At 37.6% G+C, this 19783-nt stretch overlaps 2 protein-coding genes and 1 long non-coding RNA gene across 4 annotated transcripts; 2 read left to right on the forward strand and 1 right to left on the reverse strand.

Moving 5' to 3' along the window:
• Nucleotides 1–16: 16 nt before the first annotated feature.
• On the reverse strand, nucleotides 17–3181 carry LOC124337498 (conserved oligomeric Golgi complex subunit 2-like). The gene is made up of 11 exons (XM_046791506.1): nucleotides 2885–3181; nucleotides 2595–2822; nucleotides 2235–2528; nucleotides 1882–2174; nucleotides 1692–1812; nucleotides 1476–1612; nucleotides 1249–1410; nucleotides 1123–1189; nucleotides 825–1059; nucleotides 475–754; nucleotides 17–391 (listed from the first exon to the last, which is right to left on the reverse strand). Exons 1-11 carry the CDS (start codon nucleotides 2945–2947, stop codon nucleotides 118–120), a joined length of 2154 nt encoding a protein of 717 aa, XP_046647462.1. The 5' UTR covers nucleotides 2948–3181; the 3' UTR covers nucleotides 17–117.
• Nucleotides 3182–16363: 13182 nt separating this feature from the next.
• LOC124335814 lies at nucleotides 16364–17987 on the forward strand. 2 transcript variants are annotated; one of them, XM_046789287.1, is made up of 5 exons: nucleotides 16364–17095; nucleotides 17158–17231; nucleotides 17293–17432; nucleotides 17503–17566; nucleotides 17777–17987. In XM_046789287.1, exons 1-5 carry the CDS (start codon nucleotides 17015–17017, stop codon nucleotides 17874–17876), a joined length of 459 nt encoding a protein of 152 aa, XP_046645243.1. In that variant the 5' UTR covers nucleotides 16364–17014; the 3' UTR covers nucleotides 17877–17987. The 2 variants fall into 2 exon arrangements, with proteins under 2 accessions (XP_046645243.1, XP_046645242.1); XM_046789286.1 differs by having other exon boundaries at nucleotides 16365–17095; nucleotides 17503–17563; nucleotides 17774–17986.
• A 664-nt stretch (nucleotides 17988–18651) lies between these two features.
• Nucleotides 18652–18976, forward strand: LOC124336685. The gene is made up of 3 exons (XR_006917156.1): nucleotides 18652–18666; nucleotides 18738–18889; nucleotides 18957–18976. It is a non-coding gene; the product is annotated as an uncharacterized LOC124336685 (long non-coding RNA).
• The last annotated feature ends 807 nt before the right edge of the window (nucleotides 18977–19783 follow it).

A 19783-nucleotide genomic window follows, 5' to 3' on the forward strand; every position in this document is an offset into this window, starting at 1 on the left:
AATATTTAAATAGGTGTGTGCCTGTACGCGAAACATTTATTCTTTATCTTTATTACTTATAAGGCATATTTAGCAGAATTTTACAAGGTGATAAACATTTGCTGGACGGGAATAATGCTATTGATGCGTTGGAAGTTGTCGATGGCAAACTTGTCTTGCATGTTCAACAGCATCTAGTAGAACCTGCAATTCTGGTAATGCCTCAGACGACAAAGAGCGGGCCTCTTCAACAAATGAATCGACATCGATGACCAGCTGTATGCGAATTTTATCGTCATCGCTAATACCAACAGACATCGACGTGGAAGTATTACGATCCTTACGTAATCTTTTCAGACTTTCTTCCGTCTTCTGAACCGACGTTAGCACATCAGACACTGCAGCTAAATACCTAACGCACAAAGTTAAAAAATAAAATAAAAAAATAAATGAAGAAGGTACAATGACAAGCGAACACTCATTTGTATACTCAACTGTAAAGACAATGCTTTTATGACTCCGTGAGTCCACTGAGTAAGACTTTCGGTTCGGTCCATGTGTTGCGCGCGAAATTCTCTAATGGCAGCTAATAGATGAGTGACGTAACTAAAGGCCTTTGTTGGGGCGTCTTTGTTGGTACGTCGATATAACCTCGGAATGTCTGCCACATGTTTCAAGTGAGATGCACACTGACGCTCAACATCGCTTACAATGAGTTGACTAATTTTTGGCAGCAAGACGTTCTCAAAATCGGTGACAGAGGCTTGGAAAGCACCTAATGATAGTATTAGTAACAGAAGCCATTTACAATTTGTCTTCTTTCATTTAAGTTTCTGAATACTTACTTTCAAATGCAGATTGATTTTGCGCACCGAATAAAGCTAACTGTTTCCAAGCTGTATCCCAGATAATGGGAAATTCTGTGATAATTAAGTGGATGTCAGCGTCCAACAAGACTAATTGTCGGAGAGTAAGTTTTGTTGGCTGCACCACTGAAATATCCATATCAGTGATCCGGGCGCTACTGCCTGACTGGGTTAGTGTCGTAGAAGGTACACTTCCCTCATTGATTTTTAGTTGCTGAAAGATTAAGAAAAAAATTAATAATTGCGAAATAGAATGAAAATGAGTTTCAACTTTTACTTCAAACAAGATTTCTGATATTTTCTTCTTATAACGTCCAATCATCTGAAGGGACAATTTCCAAAATCTGAAAACCAGATAATAAGTCATTTAAGTCAAAGAACTGAAACTTATTGAGAATATTACCTGTGAGCCAATGGTGAAAGATAGATATGAGGATCGTAGCATGAAACCAACCCGCTTAAAAGAATTTCCGTGGTTTTATAATTGCAACGAGATTTATCTACCTCAAACTCACGAAATGGGGTTACAAGACTCGTTTCAAGTGCACCAGCTAGCTCTTGAAATCTACGTAAACATTTAAAGGACTATATTATAAGTGTTTCATTACAAGAAGCACTAGAAATATTTACCGCATTTGGAAGTAAACAGGCAAGTTCCATCGACTTACTAAGGAATGAAATTTCGGGTCATTTTTCAAGAAGCCGCTGGAGAAACTATTTGATGAAGTTTCTAAATAGTCAATAAATTCCATTGTACACTTGTAGCGCTATATTAATGCAGAAATAAAGCATTTTTAAAAAATGGGCAACTGGCAGGAACTCAGAAATCATGGAAATGATTAATACTTTGTGGAACAAATCAGGATTTCCTTGAGCAAAAATACAGTCTAGGTCCGAGACAAGGAAATCATAGAACTCTAGCCACAAACAATCAATGACGAAAGCAAATCCTCGCAATCCTTCGAAACTGTAAAATGAATGTTGTTTGTCTTAATATTCCATCTTGCGAAAGTTATTGAGGGCATTTTCGTATTACCTTCTGCTAATTTCTATAATGTCTTTCAATTTTTGTCTTATAAAATCTTTTATCTTGTTCAAAAGTCCCTGCAAATCTTGTGGATCCTTTTTTAACGAATTATGGTTTAAAATCTTTTCAAATGCCGGATGAACGAGATTAATGCGAACAAGTTGAACTGCTAGCTTGCACTGATCCAAAGTAACAAATGTGTGCAAGGTTTTTTGAAGAATATCTCGCTTATGATTCTCGATTCCGTATAAAAGTGTACGTTCAAGACACTTCATCAAACTTGTGTTTACTTTGACAGTTCTCTATAATAAGCTTTGTTGAGAAACAGTAAGCTGTGAATTGTTAGTATTTATATATGGTACCTTATGTAAGTCTGAAACCATTAATGGTGTGCTGCTACATTTTACAAGCAAATGTTGCAACTGGTTGTATTCATTAGCAGCTCTCCCAATTACATTTCCTTTGCTAGGATCTTCTTCCAGCATGCTATTTATGGTTTCTGACATTGTGAGATTTAGAAGTTTTTCCAAATTGTCAAGTGATGTAGGAATTTTCATAAGAGACTCCAAAAGCAATTTCTGCTCTCTTAAGCATTGACGTTCACTCAACGAAATAAGAAGAGTACTATGGGCATTATGTAATACTTTCTCTACCGCCTATTAGAAGAAATACATATTAGGCACCCATTTAAATAAAAAAAAAAAAAATAAAAAAAAACTTACCAAAATATCTGAATGCATTGAAATGAGGGGTTGCTGCAAATTTGCAATTGCTATATCCAGCCCAACCAAATTTCCTGAGAGGTTTACAAAATCTGCATAGTCCCTGTTGATCAGTTCGATCATAGCTGACCGTAAAACCTTTAAATATGATCCCAAATCATCCCTCAAAACTTCCAATGGAACAGAGTTCCATAGATCTTGCAGGAAGACATCTGCTGAAAAGCTGTCCTAAGATTTAAAGTTCTTAGTTATAGCCAATAAAACTTGTAAATAATGTAAATTTTAAATACTTGGATAAAAATTTCGCGTTTAAAGCAGACTTGAGGGGGTGGTACAGGAACAACAGAATTCATTTCTTCCCCTTTAAATTGCAGGAGCAGTGATATAAGAATATTTTCACTTTCTTTGACGAATTGTGTAGATAAGTCACTTCACCACTCCACTAGTCTACTGTACGCTAAAAACACAAACAAACGCAACAGCCAACGTGGCACGATATTAAATAGAGAAAATCTATTGGAGTCCGTAATAATTAATCCGCACTCCTCCAACCAGGCTCCAACGTCAAGCATCGCTATGGGAGTCCGTAAATCCAGATGGCTCTGATGTCGCCGACCAGCAGACCAATTTGTTTTGGGTTTTTAGTGGAGTCAAGATAATGTTTGACCGGGAATAAATTGCAACACGGAATTTTTTTCATGAGCTTTGTTTTTACTATAATTTTATATTTCTTGTAAAAACCCTCCTCAGAAATAATTATTTTTACTATAAAAAAATATAAATCAAAATGTAAAAATTAATTTTTTTTACAGCTAATAAATGTTCCCCGTCTTTTTAATTTTTATTGATCAGGGTTTCAATTTTGAATGTTCTAGCTTTAACGATTTTTTTGTTATTAAATATACTGTGAGGGACTATGCCTCAAATTTTTTAAAATCACCAAAAGGTGTTTACAAGGGACCTTATGGCGGATAGTCCCTCCGTAAACTCATTATATCTAGTCATGTAGTAGTAGTACTTATCTAGTCATGTAGTTGTCCTAAAATTTTGATCTTTTGTACAAAATTAGTTAAGATATCAATTTTTCTAACTGTAAAAGTCGTTTAAAAAAATATTTAATAGCTCTTAAGTTATTCATTGTTAAAGGCGCCCTATCTCTACAACAAGGGGGCTGTAAACGATGCGCGCGCCCCCCTCTGGGAGAAGTGTGAGGTGCGATGCCGCCTGTGTTAAAAGATAGGGTTATCGAACCAATTTAAATAATTCATAACTAAAACATGAAGATTGAAAGGAGGGAAATTTTTACAGGATAATAAAAAATGAATATGGGCTATCGAATGGCGCAAGTCGCGTCCTGCTTCGCCGTCCCAGAATGGAGATATTAGCAATTAAAGTTTTTTTCTTTAAATGAAGATTGCGTAAGCTTGCTAATGACTAATGAAACTCGAACAAACACAAAAAAATTGCAGTTTTTTTCTCTTTTTTTTGGGTTTTTGTCTGATCTCAATTGCTCAATCCGCTGCCGTTTTATTTACGTTTTAGGGAAAATTCCGCACTACGCTCCCGCAAAAAACCTGAAATTTGGAACAACAATTCACGCTCAACCACTGATCCAAAAAATTTGAATTTTCACATTATTATATAACCATGACTTACAAGACAATATTTTTTTCATCAAAATCGGTGAGGTACCGCAAAAAAAATGAAATACCATGAAATGGCCCTGCTGGTAGTTGCTCCACTGCTCCAGGTAGATGACATAAAAGGAATTTGTTTAAATTTTATCTTAATTTTTAACATTTCAAACGATATATGTATATCCAGTAACTCATACCCTAAAAACATTTATTAAAAGTAAAAAAAAAATACAACATATTTTCGAAAAATTAAATCTTATCGACTCCTAGATGGCTCCCGGGGCTTTACTTGGGAGGGGCCTAAATAGAGGAAGGGTGAGAAAAATCCGATTGCTTTGGGCTTCCTTAAATGAGGTAGGATACGCTTTAGCCCTACTTTCACTTTGATTTATCGTCTGCTCTACAGAGTGGTCCTCTCGCAAGAGCGTCATGAGATGGGATCTAAAAGAAGAAAACAATGAATTTTAGGAAACGTCAAGGTTTTCCAAAAGGAAAAGGTGATACAATTTTCGCATGTCAAGCCATCCACCTCTTTCAGAAACGTTGTTTCCATAAAAAAACGTTCATTTTGAAGATATAATAATGAATATGTTTTTTTTTAGTCTTATAGCTGAGCTTCGGCAGCGGCATGCGATAAAAATAATAAGAAATAAATTGATTAAATTGCTAAGTCTAATTACCTTGTGAATCAGTAACAGATAGAAAAGCTCTTCAATACGGATTGGATCCATTCTTTTCCGTGCTACACTGAAACACTGAAGATTGGGTGGCAAAATGAAACACAGGAATACAGCATCAGATAATGAAATTGTCTCTTTAATTGATTAGTTGAAAATTGAATGTGATGTGAAATAGCATCTTATATGACAAGCTTGGACGTTCGCCATAACGAGCATTTTCCTTTGTTTTAACTGTAATTTTATGTTGTAGATCTTCTATTTACGCCCTAATAGAAGCATCAGATAGCTTCAAACCCCTGCAATTAAGAAAAGAGTGATTAACATCAACAGTCACACAAACACAAAGACTAATTAGTTACCTGAATTTAAGATCATACTGAATAATAAAGATCATACTCAAAAATCTCTTGTCTGGCTTTGCGATTAAATGATGACTTCTCATCAACACTTAGCTCCCTCCAGCGTTTGTCTATTTCTGCCTTTTTCTCTTTAGGCTCCAAATTCCTTAGTGTTTCATCCAATTTTTGTAGTTTTAAGAACAACAAGTATCCATTCTGTGGAGGTAAATTAGGGACAACTTTCTTTCACCTGTACATCTTTATTCTCCTTGGCAGTCTTTCGTTTCATAATGTCTATAAGTTTCGAACAGCAATCTTCTTGGGAAATAGACTCAAGATCAAACTCAAAAATCTCTTGTCTGGCTTGGCGATTAAATGATGACTTCTCATCAACACTTAGCTCCCTCCAGCGTTTGTCTATTTCTGCCTTTTTCTCTTTAGGCTCCAAATTCCTTAGTGTTTCATCCGATTTTTGTAGTTTTAAGAACAACAAGTATCCATTCTGTGGAGGTAAATTAGGGACAACTTTCTTTCACCTGTACATCTTTAGTCTCCTTGGCAGTCTTTCGTTTCATAATGTCTATAAGTTTCGAACAGCAATCTTCTTGGGAAATAGACTCAAGATCATACTCAAAAATCTCTTGTCTGGCTTGGCGATTAAATGATGGCTTCTCATCAACACTTAGCTCCCTCCAGCGTTTGTCTATTTCTGCCTTTTTCTCTTTAGGCTCCAAATTCCTTAGTGTTTCATCCGATTTTTGTAGTTTTAAGAACAACAAGTTTAAATTCTGTGGAGGTAAATTAGGGACAACTGTCTCAAAACTTCGGCAAGGGTCCGTACATTTTTTCTTCCACGCCATTACAGAAGTGCTTGAGGTTGATGCAACAACCAGATCTTCAAGGCTTTTTGATTTTTGTTTTCCTGTGTTTGATATAGTTACAAATTAAAATTGAAGATACAAAGTAACGGGTCAGACATTAACTCTGCAAGAGAATCATCATTTATCTAAAAATCTAATTAGATCTAAAATTAGAAAAAAAGAAATTAGAAATAAAAAAAATCTAATTAAAGTTAAGGCCAAACTTACAACTGCTTTGAGAAAAACCTTGCTCAACACGACTGGAATCTGTAAATTTGTTTTTTAAATAATTAAGTGGAAAACGACAGAAAAATGTGAACATTTTAAACATACAGTTTTCCGGAGATTGATGCATGGTAATATTGTCGTTAGAGGGAAGAGTTGCACTGACCAGACCAGGCGTTGGAGAATCTGAAATAACCATAAGTCACATCATACAGCAGGTACTGATATTGAATAGAAAGATATGTGCACAACTTACTAGTATGTTGGGCATAAGCATCAGCGCCTCCAGTACTTGCTCCATCATGACTAGGAATACCACGATTAGCATCTGTTAAATATTGTGCTGACATTTTAGTATAGGAAACAATAAAAAAGATGATAAAAAACTCACTTTGGTGCTGAGATTAACTCCTAGGATTTGAATGTTGGCCATGAATAACATTACTTGAATCTATGAAATGGTTAAGATATTTAAAATTTGAAAAATCCAAATTATGAACAATAGAACTTATAGAAAGTATGATGAGAATTATTTAAACCCAAATTGCTATTTTTGCTGCTGGTGGAAGAACTTTCATCATGGCCAATAACATTGGTTGTGGGTGAATCTAATTAAAATAAATTATATTAGAATTTAATAAAGCGGGGCACATCCGTAATGGATTGATAAGAGCCATCCAAAAGATAGAATTATAGGTTTTAAACTGGATGAACGGAGTTTGGACGTATCTACGTCGTATGGATGAAAACTGGACGGGCTTTGCTAGCAGGGAAGGCTTTTGAGAATGACAAAAATGGCCGAAGGTTTGTTAAGACAAACTGTAAAAGAAACATAAAACAGTTTAAAGAAGCAATTAATAAATAAAAAAAGATGCCTGTTTGGCAAAAATGGGTCGAATTGGTTTTAGCTCTCTTGCTAGCCGGTTTCAGGTAGCCCATGTATATAATGTTATTCACCTGAAGTTTGAACGATTGTTTAAAACAAAAAATTAACAGGAAGATTATAAATAAATCGATTATCACCCCCCCCCCCCCCCCACCATGATGTTTTTCTAAACTTGGACGTATTTGGGCATCCAACTGACGATTGAACAAACACACAGCAGCAACAACAAGAAGAAAAAAACAAATTTTCGGAAACGTCAAGGGTTTCCAAAAGCTGATACAATCGTTGTATGTCAAGTTGTCCACCTCTTTCAGAAACGATGTTTCCTTCAAAAGACGTTCATTTTGAAGATCTAATAATGAATATGTTTTTTTAAAGTCTTCTAGCTGAGCCTCGGCAGTGGTATGAGACAGCTCTAAAGCACTGCAAATAAGAAAATATCGATTATTATCAACACACAGTTATACACAGTCACACACACAGAAAAATACTAATTAATTACCTTATTTTTCTCTCTAAATCAGTATGTGTCTCTGACATGGACTTTGCTTTCTGATAGTTCTTCTTGTGAAGGTCGAGTAAAACATTTGTGCTTTCCAACACTGAATTGGGATGGCGGTGTTGATTCAGATAGTTCAGGTCCGTCTGCCAGCCCAGATAGCCAGCTGGTCCTTCCATCAATGGAATAAAAATTCCCCCCAAAAGGCTGCAATAGAGCGGTCCAAGCCGTCGGCCAAGGTAATCATAAGTATTTCGCTCTCACTTCCATTCGTAAAAGCAAAATAAAAAGCGAGATAGCTCAGCTCTATCCCCAATCGAGTATATACAATCCAAACTTTTGAAGGCAGATGACTTTGCTTTCACGTTCAAATCTTCCTTTCGGTGTGACTTTGACTCTTTCTCTATCCTCGATAAACTCTCGAAGCTATCAAAATTGTTTCAATGTCACCAAACAAGCCGCTACATATAATTGCGAAATTAACCGACTGCGACCAGGTAAACTCGCTTAACACGAAACTAAATTCCGCCAAATTAGCTCTTGCAGACAAAGAAATTTGGCTATTAGAAGCCACGCGATCGACAGGCCAAGCCACCACTATACTGAGTCCTCCAATTGGCAATCAAACTGTAAATACCACTCTTACTGGAGACACCAGGCCAGCTAAAACGAACAAATATCTACCTAAAAGAAAAACAGATCGACATGAGGCCTACCCTAATCACTTGGCTCTGCAAAGATGCCCCAAAATATAACATCTCAGTCTCCAAGATCGATTCGCTGTTGAGGGTACAAACAGATGGCCCGGTTGTCCAGCTATTCAAAAAATCTGATGACCGAGTAACGCTAACGTTTAGAGATGTGTCCCTTAGGGATGAGGACAATAAGTTAATCAGCGATTCGTTAAAAAAAGGCGTCTTCCAATCGGTATCCATCCCTCAAAAAACCTACCCAGCCATCACCCGGCTAAGTGGCCTTAGCAATATACAATCAATTACCGGAGACGACCCTAAACAAACTAGAGACAACTAAAGCGGTATAATTCTCGAGTTAGTGAAAGAGGAAAATCCTCTACTCCGCGATCACTTATCCTTAGTCAGAATTCTTGCAAATCGCCCATAAACCTGCTCGTTACTCGTAAGACTGGGCATGTCATCAAACAGCAGCTGTGAGCAACTGCTGGAAAGAGGTCGCATCTCTGAAGACGATAAACTCCTCGCTGTTGTCGAGGCAGATCCATCGGAAGAAATCCATCATGCTCTCGTTGCCAGAACTACGGTCACTTGTCCACCTTTTGCAAAGCGGCTGCAGTGACCTGCGGTATATGCACTGGTCCTTATACCACTAGCTCCTGCGTGCTTCATCCAAAATCCTTTATATGTGCAAATTGCCCTCAAAATCACGCCGCTGGTTCCAGGGCGTGCTCACTCTAAACGGAGACCATTAGCCAATACTTAGCTTGTATTGTCTCATGATCCACCAAACAAACCCTTCTACATCAAGCATTAAATTATTGTAAATCAACCTGCAACATTCTTGGTTGGCAGCACTCCATTATTTATCCCAAATACTGCTCGACCTAGACATCGATGTGGCGTTCAACCATGAACCGTATGCAACATCAAATCCCGATATAAGGATTAAATACGTCAATGAGGACAATGAGGACATTCCCTCTCATCCGACCATACCTATAGAGCGGCAATTCTGATAAAGCGTTGCTTAAATCCAACTCTCTTCACTGTAGAAACTGTACAGTGGGTGTCGAAATCACTTTTCACCACAATTAATTGTACCTTTTCTCACTATACTGCTGGTCGTCGATAGTAACTTCCCATCCCTTTTTCTTAATCTATCCGCCTCCGTCACTCCAAGAAGAAAAGGAAAAAAAATTACTGAGAGGCGAGAATTGGGTACGTAACCGCGTACTATTGTAAAAATTCACATTTCTATGTGGATTATTTTCCTATATAACACTGCATTCCATTCAGGTAACAAAGATCTCTGGAAAACATAAAAGAAAATACCCGTGAACGAGAATCACACACTGGTTTTTATATTGTTTTTATATTGTACTGGGGACCAGGCTGGATTTTTATTGATGACAATGTGTCCAAAAGTGATGTGAAAATCACTGCTTCTCCAATATACAGACGGAATACCCCACTTTCACTGCTGGCATCATATAGCCATAGTCCGCTTCGCAATCATGTCCCTTATACATTTAACTTGTAAGAACAGTAACTACCTTACAATCACGTTATTAAGGATCTAACTCGTTCTATACGCTTCTCATTTCTGACCTACCGTCCTTTATTTACTATCTGCCTTTTGTACCCGTTCAATTATGGCACGTTTCAAATCGTTCTATAGACGGTATTATAAAGGTGAAACAAAGGAAAAGGACGTTGATGTATTTCTTAATAGTAACGCAGGAAAAAGTGAGGAATTTCTAGGTTAGGAGCGGCAACTTATAACGTGACAATATTCCTCCAAATTGTTTAAAATAGTTTTTAACCTATTGCCCATTCCTATCGCACTTAAAAGTTCTGGCATAAAAGGTTCTAGTTTAGTTGCACTTGTGTAGTGTATACAATATTTTTTTCAGTTAACAAAAAATATTTATTTCAAAATGATTTTTTAATTATCTTAGAGTTTATAGGCATACGCAACACAAATTTAAAAAAATTAAAACGCACAACGCGCCGTGGCTCCTTGAGTCCTTGGCAACTGCCATAAATGCTCTATTTTTTAAGGAGAGCCTAAGTAGTCAAACACAATCGAATGAAATGGAAAATGCTAAATAGAAGCTATGCATCTTGTGCACTTATACAAAATGCCCCTATGTTTAAAGAATAATGAAAATTGTATAAAAATATTTAATGAAAATGAATTTACAATTGGATCGTCTTTATGAAGAACACTAATTTCCCTTGACATGGGCTATTGTATAACACTGATGCCATAGCACGAAACCATTGTAGAAATAACAAGTAATAGATTTATAAAACTGTAACAAAAATTGGGACAAATATAAAAACTAGTGCGTGATCCTAATTATCTTTCATGAGTCTTATCAAACGGTTCCGAAACTCAAAATCTTCACATTAATTCCAAGATCCCTCACAAAACAGTTCCCTGTCATAAAATACTACTGTTGTATGGAATTTTCGTCCCATACTATACTCAGTGCGTGTGTATGGGATTCTCCGTAAAATTTTTCTTCATGAGACAGACCCAGTCAGTAAATTGGATGCTCGAACGCTGGTTTCGCAAATGAGTTCAGAAATAATCGGTTTTGGAGCACCTAGAGAGGATCTCTAAGAAATGTGTTTTGATTGTTATCATATTCCTAGAAATAAGGACCACGCCATGCATTGTGCTGGAATCCTCGATTCTGATTTACAACATTGGTCTACGTTGTATGGTATTGAGAATCATTGTGTCTTTTGAACTTACGTTGCTTTCATGTAACTTGTGGCTGTGTCTCACATTTGATGCACGACATGGAATGTGTTTTTGAGTTACTATTTGTGAATTTCTTGCGTGTTGCATTTTTTTTTTAAGTATTTTAATTAAGAAGAACTAAATGGTGTAATTGAAAACTTCCAATAAGGTACAGAATCTCGTGATAAGTTATCTAAAATTGAACATCAAAATTTGCAATAAACAAAAACCATAACAGACCACGTCGTGTCAGTTATTCGCTACAATTGGAGTAGCCTTGCTCTTTCTAGAGTGTTTCACTGTCGTAAGTGCTACTTTTATTCAGTGTTTATTATCTTTTCTTAAAGTTAAGTCTATTTTACAATTTGCCATGTTCCCAAATCTAACTTTGTATTTTTGTCCACAGTCTGGACAGGTTTCTATCTGTGTTTTCTCTCTTTCCCATGTCAATTGATGTGAGATTTATCTGTGCATTTGGTAAATATTCTTGAATATTTCATGTGTTACAGTTTACAAGGGACAAACTTTGCTTATTCCCGAAGAACTTGAATAAAGGGCTCTTTCAGAATGATGTAAAACTTCAGAAGAAAAGAATCGGATGTTACAGATATACGGTTTAAGCATTTTACATTATACTCAAGAACCAAATTGCTTTTGCCTAAAAATAAACGTTAGCGATATTTATAGGGGAGGTATTTACTTCGTTGACGAAACATTGCACCGCAAAACGAGAAGTTTGATAGGCGTTGATAGTTTAGAAACTGAGTCGTTTAAGTATTCTGGCAAATAGATAAAAACTAAAAAAATACTCATCAGCCGGGTGACTAGGAGATGTTTTCCGATTTCCTCGCTGTTGCCGATTCCCATGTTAAGAGAAGAAGAGAGCATAGATCTGGATACATTAATAGAGCTATAGCTCATACCCGCTCCAAAAATTCCGGCTAGATAGCAGAGCACCTCCTTCACACCACCAGACATGGGATGGACGTTCCATGCGTCGCACCAATTATTCAAATTATTCCACGATGACTGGTATGCAGCGTTTTTGTTCTTTCTCGTTGCTGAAAGGAGAAGTTCGATAACCTCTTGCGGAGACCCTCGGCTATCGAGACAACTCCCGATAGCCTCCAGGCGACAAGCCGTATTGAGCGGCTGGCTGTCAGTTGATGAAATTCCCCCAACGGGGATGTCAACAGATCCTGTTCCGGGTAGAACATTCGGGGTAAATCCACCGCCAATTCCAGCAGGATCGGGAACCTGGACTGTGTGGGCCAGAGCGGCGTGATCATCACGGTTGTTGCCTGGTCCTATATTAGCTTTGAAAGACAACGTGGGATGAGACTGAACGGAGAGAAGGAGTAGCTCCTGACGTTTTTCCAGTTCAGCGTGAATGCGTCTGTCATCCAGGCTCCGGGATAGGGAAGCCAGCTTATGAAAATCGGAAGCTGTGTATTCCACGAACTCACGAAAATATCGACCTTCATTTGCCACACTTGCTGGATCTTTACGAAGGCTAAGGTCGAGAGCTTCCACTCTCCCGTTGAGAGTTGCTTGCGCGATTCTGCGTCGGCAACGAAATTTGATTTACCCGGCAAATACGTTGCATATAAATTAATTTCCCGCTCTTCAAACCAATTGTTGATTTCAAGTGCGACGGAACAGAGAGGGCTAGACTTTGTTCCCCCTTTTTTGTTAATATATGCGACGGCAGTGGTATTGTCAATATATATTTCTACCGTACTTCGGAATGCCGATGACGCAAAGCATTTCAGACTGTTAAACGCCGCTAATAATTCCAATTCATTAATATGACGATTGGTATCCGCCGTTATCCATGGTCCGCCTGTCTTTACATCTTCTCTCACCGCCCCCTAACCCGATAGTGAAGCATCAGAAAATATTAAGATAGAGGGAAAGGAGATTAGAATTTTCGGACCCTCGGAAAATATTTCCCGGTTATCCACCAAAACAAATCAGATTTGGCCTCCCGCGAAAGAGAAACGGAGACTGAAAGGTCACCCTTTGCTGATTTTGATTGTTGCGTGTAGAGAGTTTGTAAATTTATATAATGCGCCGGGGCGTAATCTACAGATTGGGTTGCCCAGTTAAAAATGCCAAAAAGAGATGCCATTTTTCTAAGTGATAATGACATTGACTTGTAGTTTTTACTGCACAATTCTAAAAGTTTGTCTTTCTTCTTTTTAGGAAGACAAAAGGTCATAGAGTTTGTATCGATGAAGAGACCAATAGTCTGGGAGCTGGGCGACAAAAAAATGTTTTTTCTTTAGCAAAAGGTTTGAGGATAAAATATGGTTAGTGAGGGTATGACACACACGAAAAGCCAAGTCTGTCGACTGGCGGCCGGGGCGTTCAAGCGTGATGCGATCCCGAAGTCGGCGGGAACCGTAAAAAAATACACTTTGTTTAGAGAATCTGAACTATATCTTAAAAAATATAGGGATATCAACTTTATTTTATTTCCGACAGACAGACGTCATAATCTGGGGCCTTGGGGCCATCAGACGTCGGTGTGTAAGAAATTTTACGACATTTCAGTAAATTGTGAAAATGGCAACGCTGCATCCTAAGCGCCTAATTTTAAATAGAGAGATTTGGGGAGGATCTGTGAGTTTTAACTAAGTAAATGTGAACAGAAAATGTATTTTTCGGTTTGGCCTTGGTGAAACAGAACCCCGAAGAGCCCTATAGCATGGCCGTGATCGTAAAAAAACTTTGTATATCTAGTTACCAGCTACATTCTAACTAGATAGCAGTATAGAACGCCAGATGGCGAAGTTCAATCCTCAATTTTTCGTATGATTGGCTCTTGCCCGAGAGAAGGATAGGGAATTTTGCAGCTTCTCTCGCCGTCATATGACAACATCCAAGTTTACAGGCCTTAACCATTTAGTAGGCCATGCTATAGGGCTCTTCGGGGTTCTGTTTTATTTCGGCGTTTTTCGGGATGTATTTTCAAGTATCATATGTATTTTCAAATATCATGGAGTAAGAACAATTGTAAACAAGAACAGTGTTAGCGCGTACTAAACAAAGGAGTAGAGCGAGCTTATTCCTTTGTTCTTACTCCATGATCTTTGAAAATCCATCATTCCCGCACCTGCTTCTCCTCGCTGCGTTGCCAGATAAAACGCCTAAATATTCATTTCTCTCCCAAAATTTATGTGGCAATGCTGCAACCCCTCATTTCTTAGCTGCCTTCTCTCACTCCCCAATTTCTTCTAGAAACAAGGCAGAACACTCACACTCCCTCTCTCCCATCGACAGGTCAATGTCTCTCGCTCTCTGTCGTCTATCCGAGAGGAGATTTCAAGGAAAGATTTTTAAGAGAAGAGCATTTTCTCCAATGCTGCGTTTCAGAAGTAAAAGAAGACCAGAGATTTAATAGAATCAAAATGATTCGATTAAATCTTTGGTCCTCTTAGACTTATGAAACGCAGCATTGTCGGGGACATTCCAAGACAAAATTCTTTTATTGATGATCAATGATTAATGGTGTTTTTGACGGCCGCCTTTTTAAGAGCCACATCGCAAAGTAGATTCCTCTTCTCCAAAGTTTCAGGGTCGTCTTTGAAGAACGACGCCATACTTCACTAGATATTTAAACCATTTAAACATTAATATTCAGTTATGCTACTGGGAAATTAACAAACAGAAAATGTGGAATGATAAAAAACTACATGTAAAAAACAGAATATTTATTGATATTGTGAATTGTGACAAAAAAAAATTTGTTTGTCATAAAATGATGGCAAGTACAGACCGTTAAAGGATTTACCTCTTATGTTCATCGACTCGGTGGATCCTCATTTTCTCCTTTCCGGAAGCCCCAATCTCAAATCTCACCCTGTAATTTTCCCCTATTTTGAGAATCCCACGTACTACCATACTGTCAAAAAATAGGTCGAACAGCCCTATTACCTAATTTCACCTTTGAGGGCATCGGTGACCAAGACGTTTTTCCTAGCCGCCTTTTTTTCACTCACGTCTTCCAGTGCCGTTCTATCCATATCAGGATCTTCAGTGGATTCATTTTCTTCGAAATGCTTCCTCAGGAAATGAGAACGGGTATGTTTTTGAATGGGACTAGTAGTCGTTTCATTATGTCTATAAATTTCGAACAGCAATCTTATTGGGAAATAGACTCAAGATCATACTCAAAAATCTCTTGTCTGGCTTGGCGATTAAATGATGACTTCTCATCAACACTTAGCTCCCTCCAGCGTTTGTCTATTTCAGCCTTTTTCTCTTTAGGCTCCAAATTCCTTAGTGTTTCATCCGATTTTTGTAGTTTTAAGAACAACAAGTATCCATTCTGTGGAGGTAAATTAGGGACAACTTTCTTTCACCTGTACATCTTTAGTCTCCTTGGCAGTCTTTCGTTTCATAATGTCTATAAGTTTCGAACAGCAATCTTCTTGGGAAATAGACTCAAGATCAAACTCAAAAATCTCTTGTCTGGCTTGGGGATTAAATGATGACTTCTCATCAACACTTAGCTCCCTCCAGCGTTTGTCTATTTCTGCCTTTTTCTCTTTAGGCTCCAAATTCCTTAGTGTTTCATCCGATTTTTGTAGTTTTAAGAACAACAAGTATAAATTCTGTTGAGGTAAATTAGGGACAACTGTCTCAAAACTTCGGCAAGGGTCGGTACATTTTTTCTTCCACGCCATTACAGAAGTGCTTGAGGTTGATGCAAAAACCAGATCTTCAAGGCTTTTTGATTTTTGTTTTCCTGCGTTTGACATAGTTACAAATTAAAATTGAAGATACAAAGTAACGCGTCAGACATTCAGCTCACCCGCGCCTGAGCTGGCTCAGTGCAACCCATGTTGAAATTGAATCTAAGCAAAATTGGGAACAATTCGATTCGTCATTCAATTCGTTGAAATTGAAAATACAAACGAAAGACGCAACTAAAAGTCTAAAACAGCATTGCCTGATGTCGTATCGATTTTGTAGAAATATCACATTAACACCACTCCTGAGTCCTGATGCACACTGTGGTTTCATATTTAATTCATACGGTCGTTTTAGTTGTTTACACAACCCAATCCATGCCCAGTCATGTTGTAATAGATTGAATTTTCGTTCCATAATATATAATTATAAATTCATCTCTAGATGGCATTCATGTCGCATAGCACGTTCGAATTCGAATTTACCCGCCATTAAAAATTTGTCTTCTCTTCGTGCAACAGCTGAACAGCGAAAATAACATGTGCTTCATGGTTCTCGGGTTCTCGTTCGAGATTTTCTGAAAGTTCAGAAGAACAGTTCCCGAAACAATATGATTGATTGGAACCAAGGCCACTGGCCACGTGGGAACCAAGGCCATAGCCAGCGCGACTCTAGAGACGCCCTGACCTTGAAACTTTGAAACTTCCGGCAAAAATTTCCTTGAGGGCTAAAGAGGAGGAGCCAAGAAGACAGAAGACCATCTTCGAGAAAGCTCTGCCTCTCAGAGGAAAACTGGCAACAAAGCAAACCCTTCCCCCGCCAGTTCAAGTTTCAATAGTAAAAAAAAAAAAAAAATCTGCCGAGCCAAGACGTGCGCTGAGTCTCTGTCTGAGATTTCGTAGTTTATAGTTCCGTCATGAGTTTAAAATTTCTGTGTAAAGAAATAACTTGGTCTAAACAAGTCTTTTTGCCATTGGATGATTTAATTATGGCTACTTTGGAAAAAAAAGATTTCCTCAACCAACTGGAATCATTGATTACACTTTCAGTCAGGTACTCTTGTCTTTTGCGAATCTGATTACTGCTTGTACGATTTGACTCAAAGTATTATACCAGGTTAATAAGAGAAGAAATTGCTAATGTTGATTCTATGCAAAATATCGATAAATTTGTGAACATACTAGAAGAGTTTGTTTTCAACTTGAATGAAATACATACATCTTCAGATAAGATATTTCTATTATATTTGTTATAAAACATATTACAAGGTTTTACTTCCCTAATTCTTAATAGGCATTACCTGATTTTGATGTTAAAATTACACCACTGATTTATACATTTGCTAAATTAGTTGTAGAACAATCTAGGTAATAAAGATTGATAATCACAAATAATTAGCTAGTTTTTAGCAAAGTTATTTTAATGCAGACTCGGTGACTGTCAGAAGGAATATGAGGCGAAACTAGTTAAATTTCTAGATAGTTTGCCAATACACCCAACTCTTCACATCACTCCATGCCATAGCACAGCAGCATTCTTGACCAGTCTGCTGTCTGATGAAATTTCTGGTAATCGCTTTCTTCAATTCAAAAAAAAGTATCTTGACCTAATTTCTCTGTCGACAAAAATTTTTTTTAGAAGAACCAGCCATCCAAACACCTGAAGACTCCAATGATGAGAAATTGGTGACAAATGTGAATCCACCAGAACAAAATGAAATCAAAGAAGTTGAATTTGTCAGTGGAAATGTTACAAAGAAGGATGGGGACCTAAAAGAAGCTGATGAAATTCATGATGAACCCTCAGTTATACCAAAAACACCTATGAAGTCATCAGAGCCGACATGCGTTAGAGTGGCAGCCATACGCGGGATCATTCCTCTTTCTTCCGGATCCATTTTTTCATTGACTCCTCCCATAACAGAAACCACTGACGTTTGCTTATCTGTTAAGCATCAGGTGGAAAATCCAGCCAATTTTCCAACTCCGTCACGCACTCCTCCGCTAATTTAATTTCAAAAAGTTCTTCTAGAGCGCTTTCCTACGCCCTTTATCACTCCAACCGAGAAAAAGGAGCGTCGAGATGTCATACGAACCCTACGATCTCATCATCAATCTCAGCTTTCATCTTGGAAAGTCGTTGAGACCATAGACAGTAGTGAGTTGCTTATTGATAAAAATAATTCTGTCTTACAATGTAAGAAACTTATCATTTGTTTATTTTTAAATTTTATGTAATGAACACAATTTCTGCAATTTAACGAGCCTGAATACCAGTGATGCATTTGGCAATGACAGCTTTTTCAGTGAATCAGTACTTTTAATCAATTATATTTCAAATTGATTCTTGATTCTGTTTACTGTTGATCAATAGTTTATCTTTCGAGTTGGCATTGGCGTGAGCTACGTGATCCCACAGCCAGCAAGACAATGACGATAACTGAGAGGGGGGTTGTACTTTGTAATATTTAGAGGAGGGGAAACGAAAAGAACAACAGAGAAATGGAAGGCTAACAAACCATGCTCATTGATTTAAAAAATTGGGTTGAACGCCACAGCCCGAAATATTTACTGTGTCGTTCAAGTTTTGACTGTTTTGTGTACAGTTTTGAAAGTGGCAGTGGCAGCGGTGGCAGGCAGCAGAGTTGATTTGATGAGGTACATTGATCTCTAGTTGAAAAAAAATGTCCCGAAGTTGCCAGAAAATACTGTTAACAAGCCATCCAATAAAAAAAAGGGTGGGAACAGTTAGACTAAAGGAACCACTACCATGTCATTGGATCAGTTCAAGCAAGTTTCTCAGGTATAAAACATATTTATTTTCAATAATTATTTCATTGTCAGGTTATAAGACATTTTTCTCCCTCATTGTAGGAACCTATTCATGAAGCCCCAGCACATAAAGGAACTAATGGGAAAGCTGTTAAGGATGATCATTTCTTTGATGAAGTTGCAGATGATGCCAAGAAAATCGCAAGCAAGGAAAAAAGAAAGCTTAAGTGTCAAAGAAAAAAAATTAAAAAGCAGTAATTCAGCACCATGTGATATTTCTTTAACTAAATTATTTAAAAGAATTCAACGGAATTTATAAAGTCTCTTCAAGTCGAACAACCACGTCTTGCTCAGCTGCAGGACGAGTTTAACCAGCAAAATCTGGAGATTGAAAGCTTTAGATTGTAAAACGACAAACTGCGTGAAGAGTTATTTAATGTCAAAACTCGCAACAAGAAACTTTGTGGAATTTTGCTTCGAGGAGAAAGAAAAATTTTGTTTGATAATTTCTTATTTTTTTCTTCCTAATTTAATCTCGATTTTAAATAAATAGTGAAAGAAAAGTCCCAACTTCTTGTCGAAATGGACAAAATCTCCAAAGTGAAGGACGAATTGACCGCAGAGCTTGAAAACATGTCCAGTCAATTACAACAAGAACGAAGTAAAGTCAGCGCTTTAACCGACTCGAAAAAGACAGCTGTAAATATAAAATCTCCTTTTATTACGTAACGTAATCTTAACTTCCATTTTTCTTTTTCTCAGACTTACAAAAAGAGGAATGATAGTGAAAAGTAACGAAGACAACTAAACTTATACTGCTTTAACGACGTCTTCCACTGCTCAACAAGCAGTAAGAACGAAATTTCAAGTTTTTCTTTAAACCATTTGACATGTTTGCTTTCTCTGTACTTTATACTCCGTTATTTTCAGTTAAACATATTTTTTCTTTGTTCATTAAAGTTAATCCATACACTATGGCTTGTCCCATACACTATGGCTTGGCCAGCATTATCGCTTCATCGCTTTATAAGACCCAAGGGATTGCGATAGGCAGTGTTATCGCCTTCATGGGGTCGTGCCATTTCCCCGTGTGAGTACCCATCTGACTCATAGCCTGAATGGATGCTTCTTCAAGCCAGTCAACCATT

The sequence above is a fragment of the Daphnia pulicaria genome, chromosome 4 (assembly GCF_021234035.1).
Source record: "Daphnia pulicaria isolate SC F1-1A chromosome 4, SC_F0-13Bv2, whole genome shotgun sequence".
Classification (NCBI taxonomy): Eukaryota; Metazoa; Arthropoda; class Branchiopoda; order Diplostraca; family Daphniidae; genus Daphnia; species Daphnia pulicaria.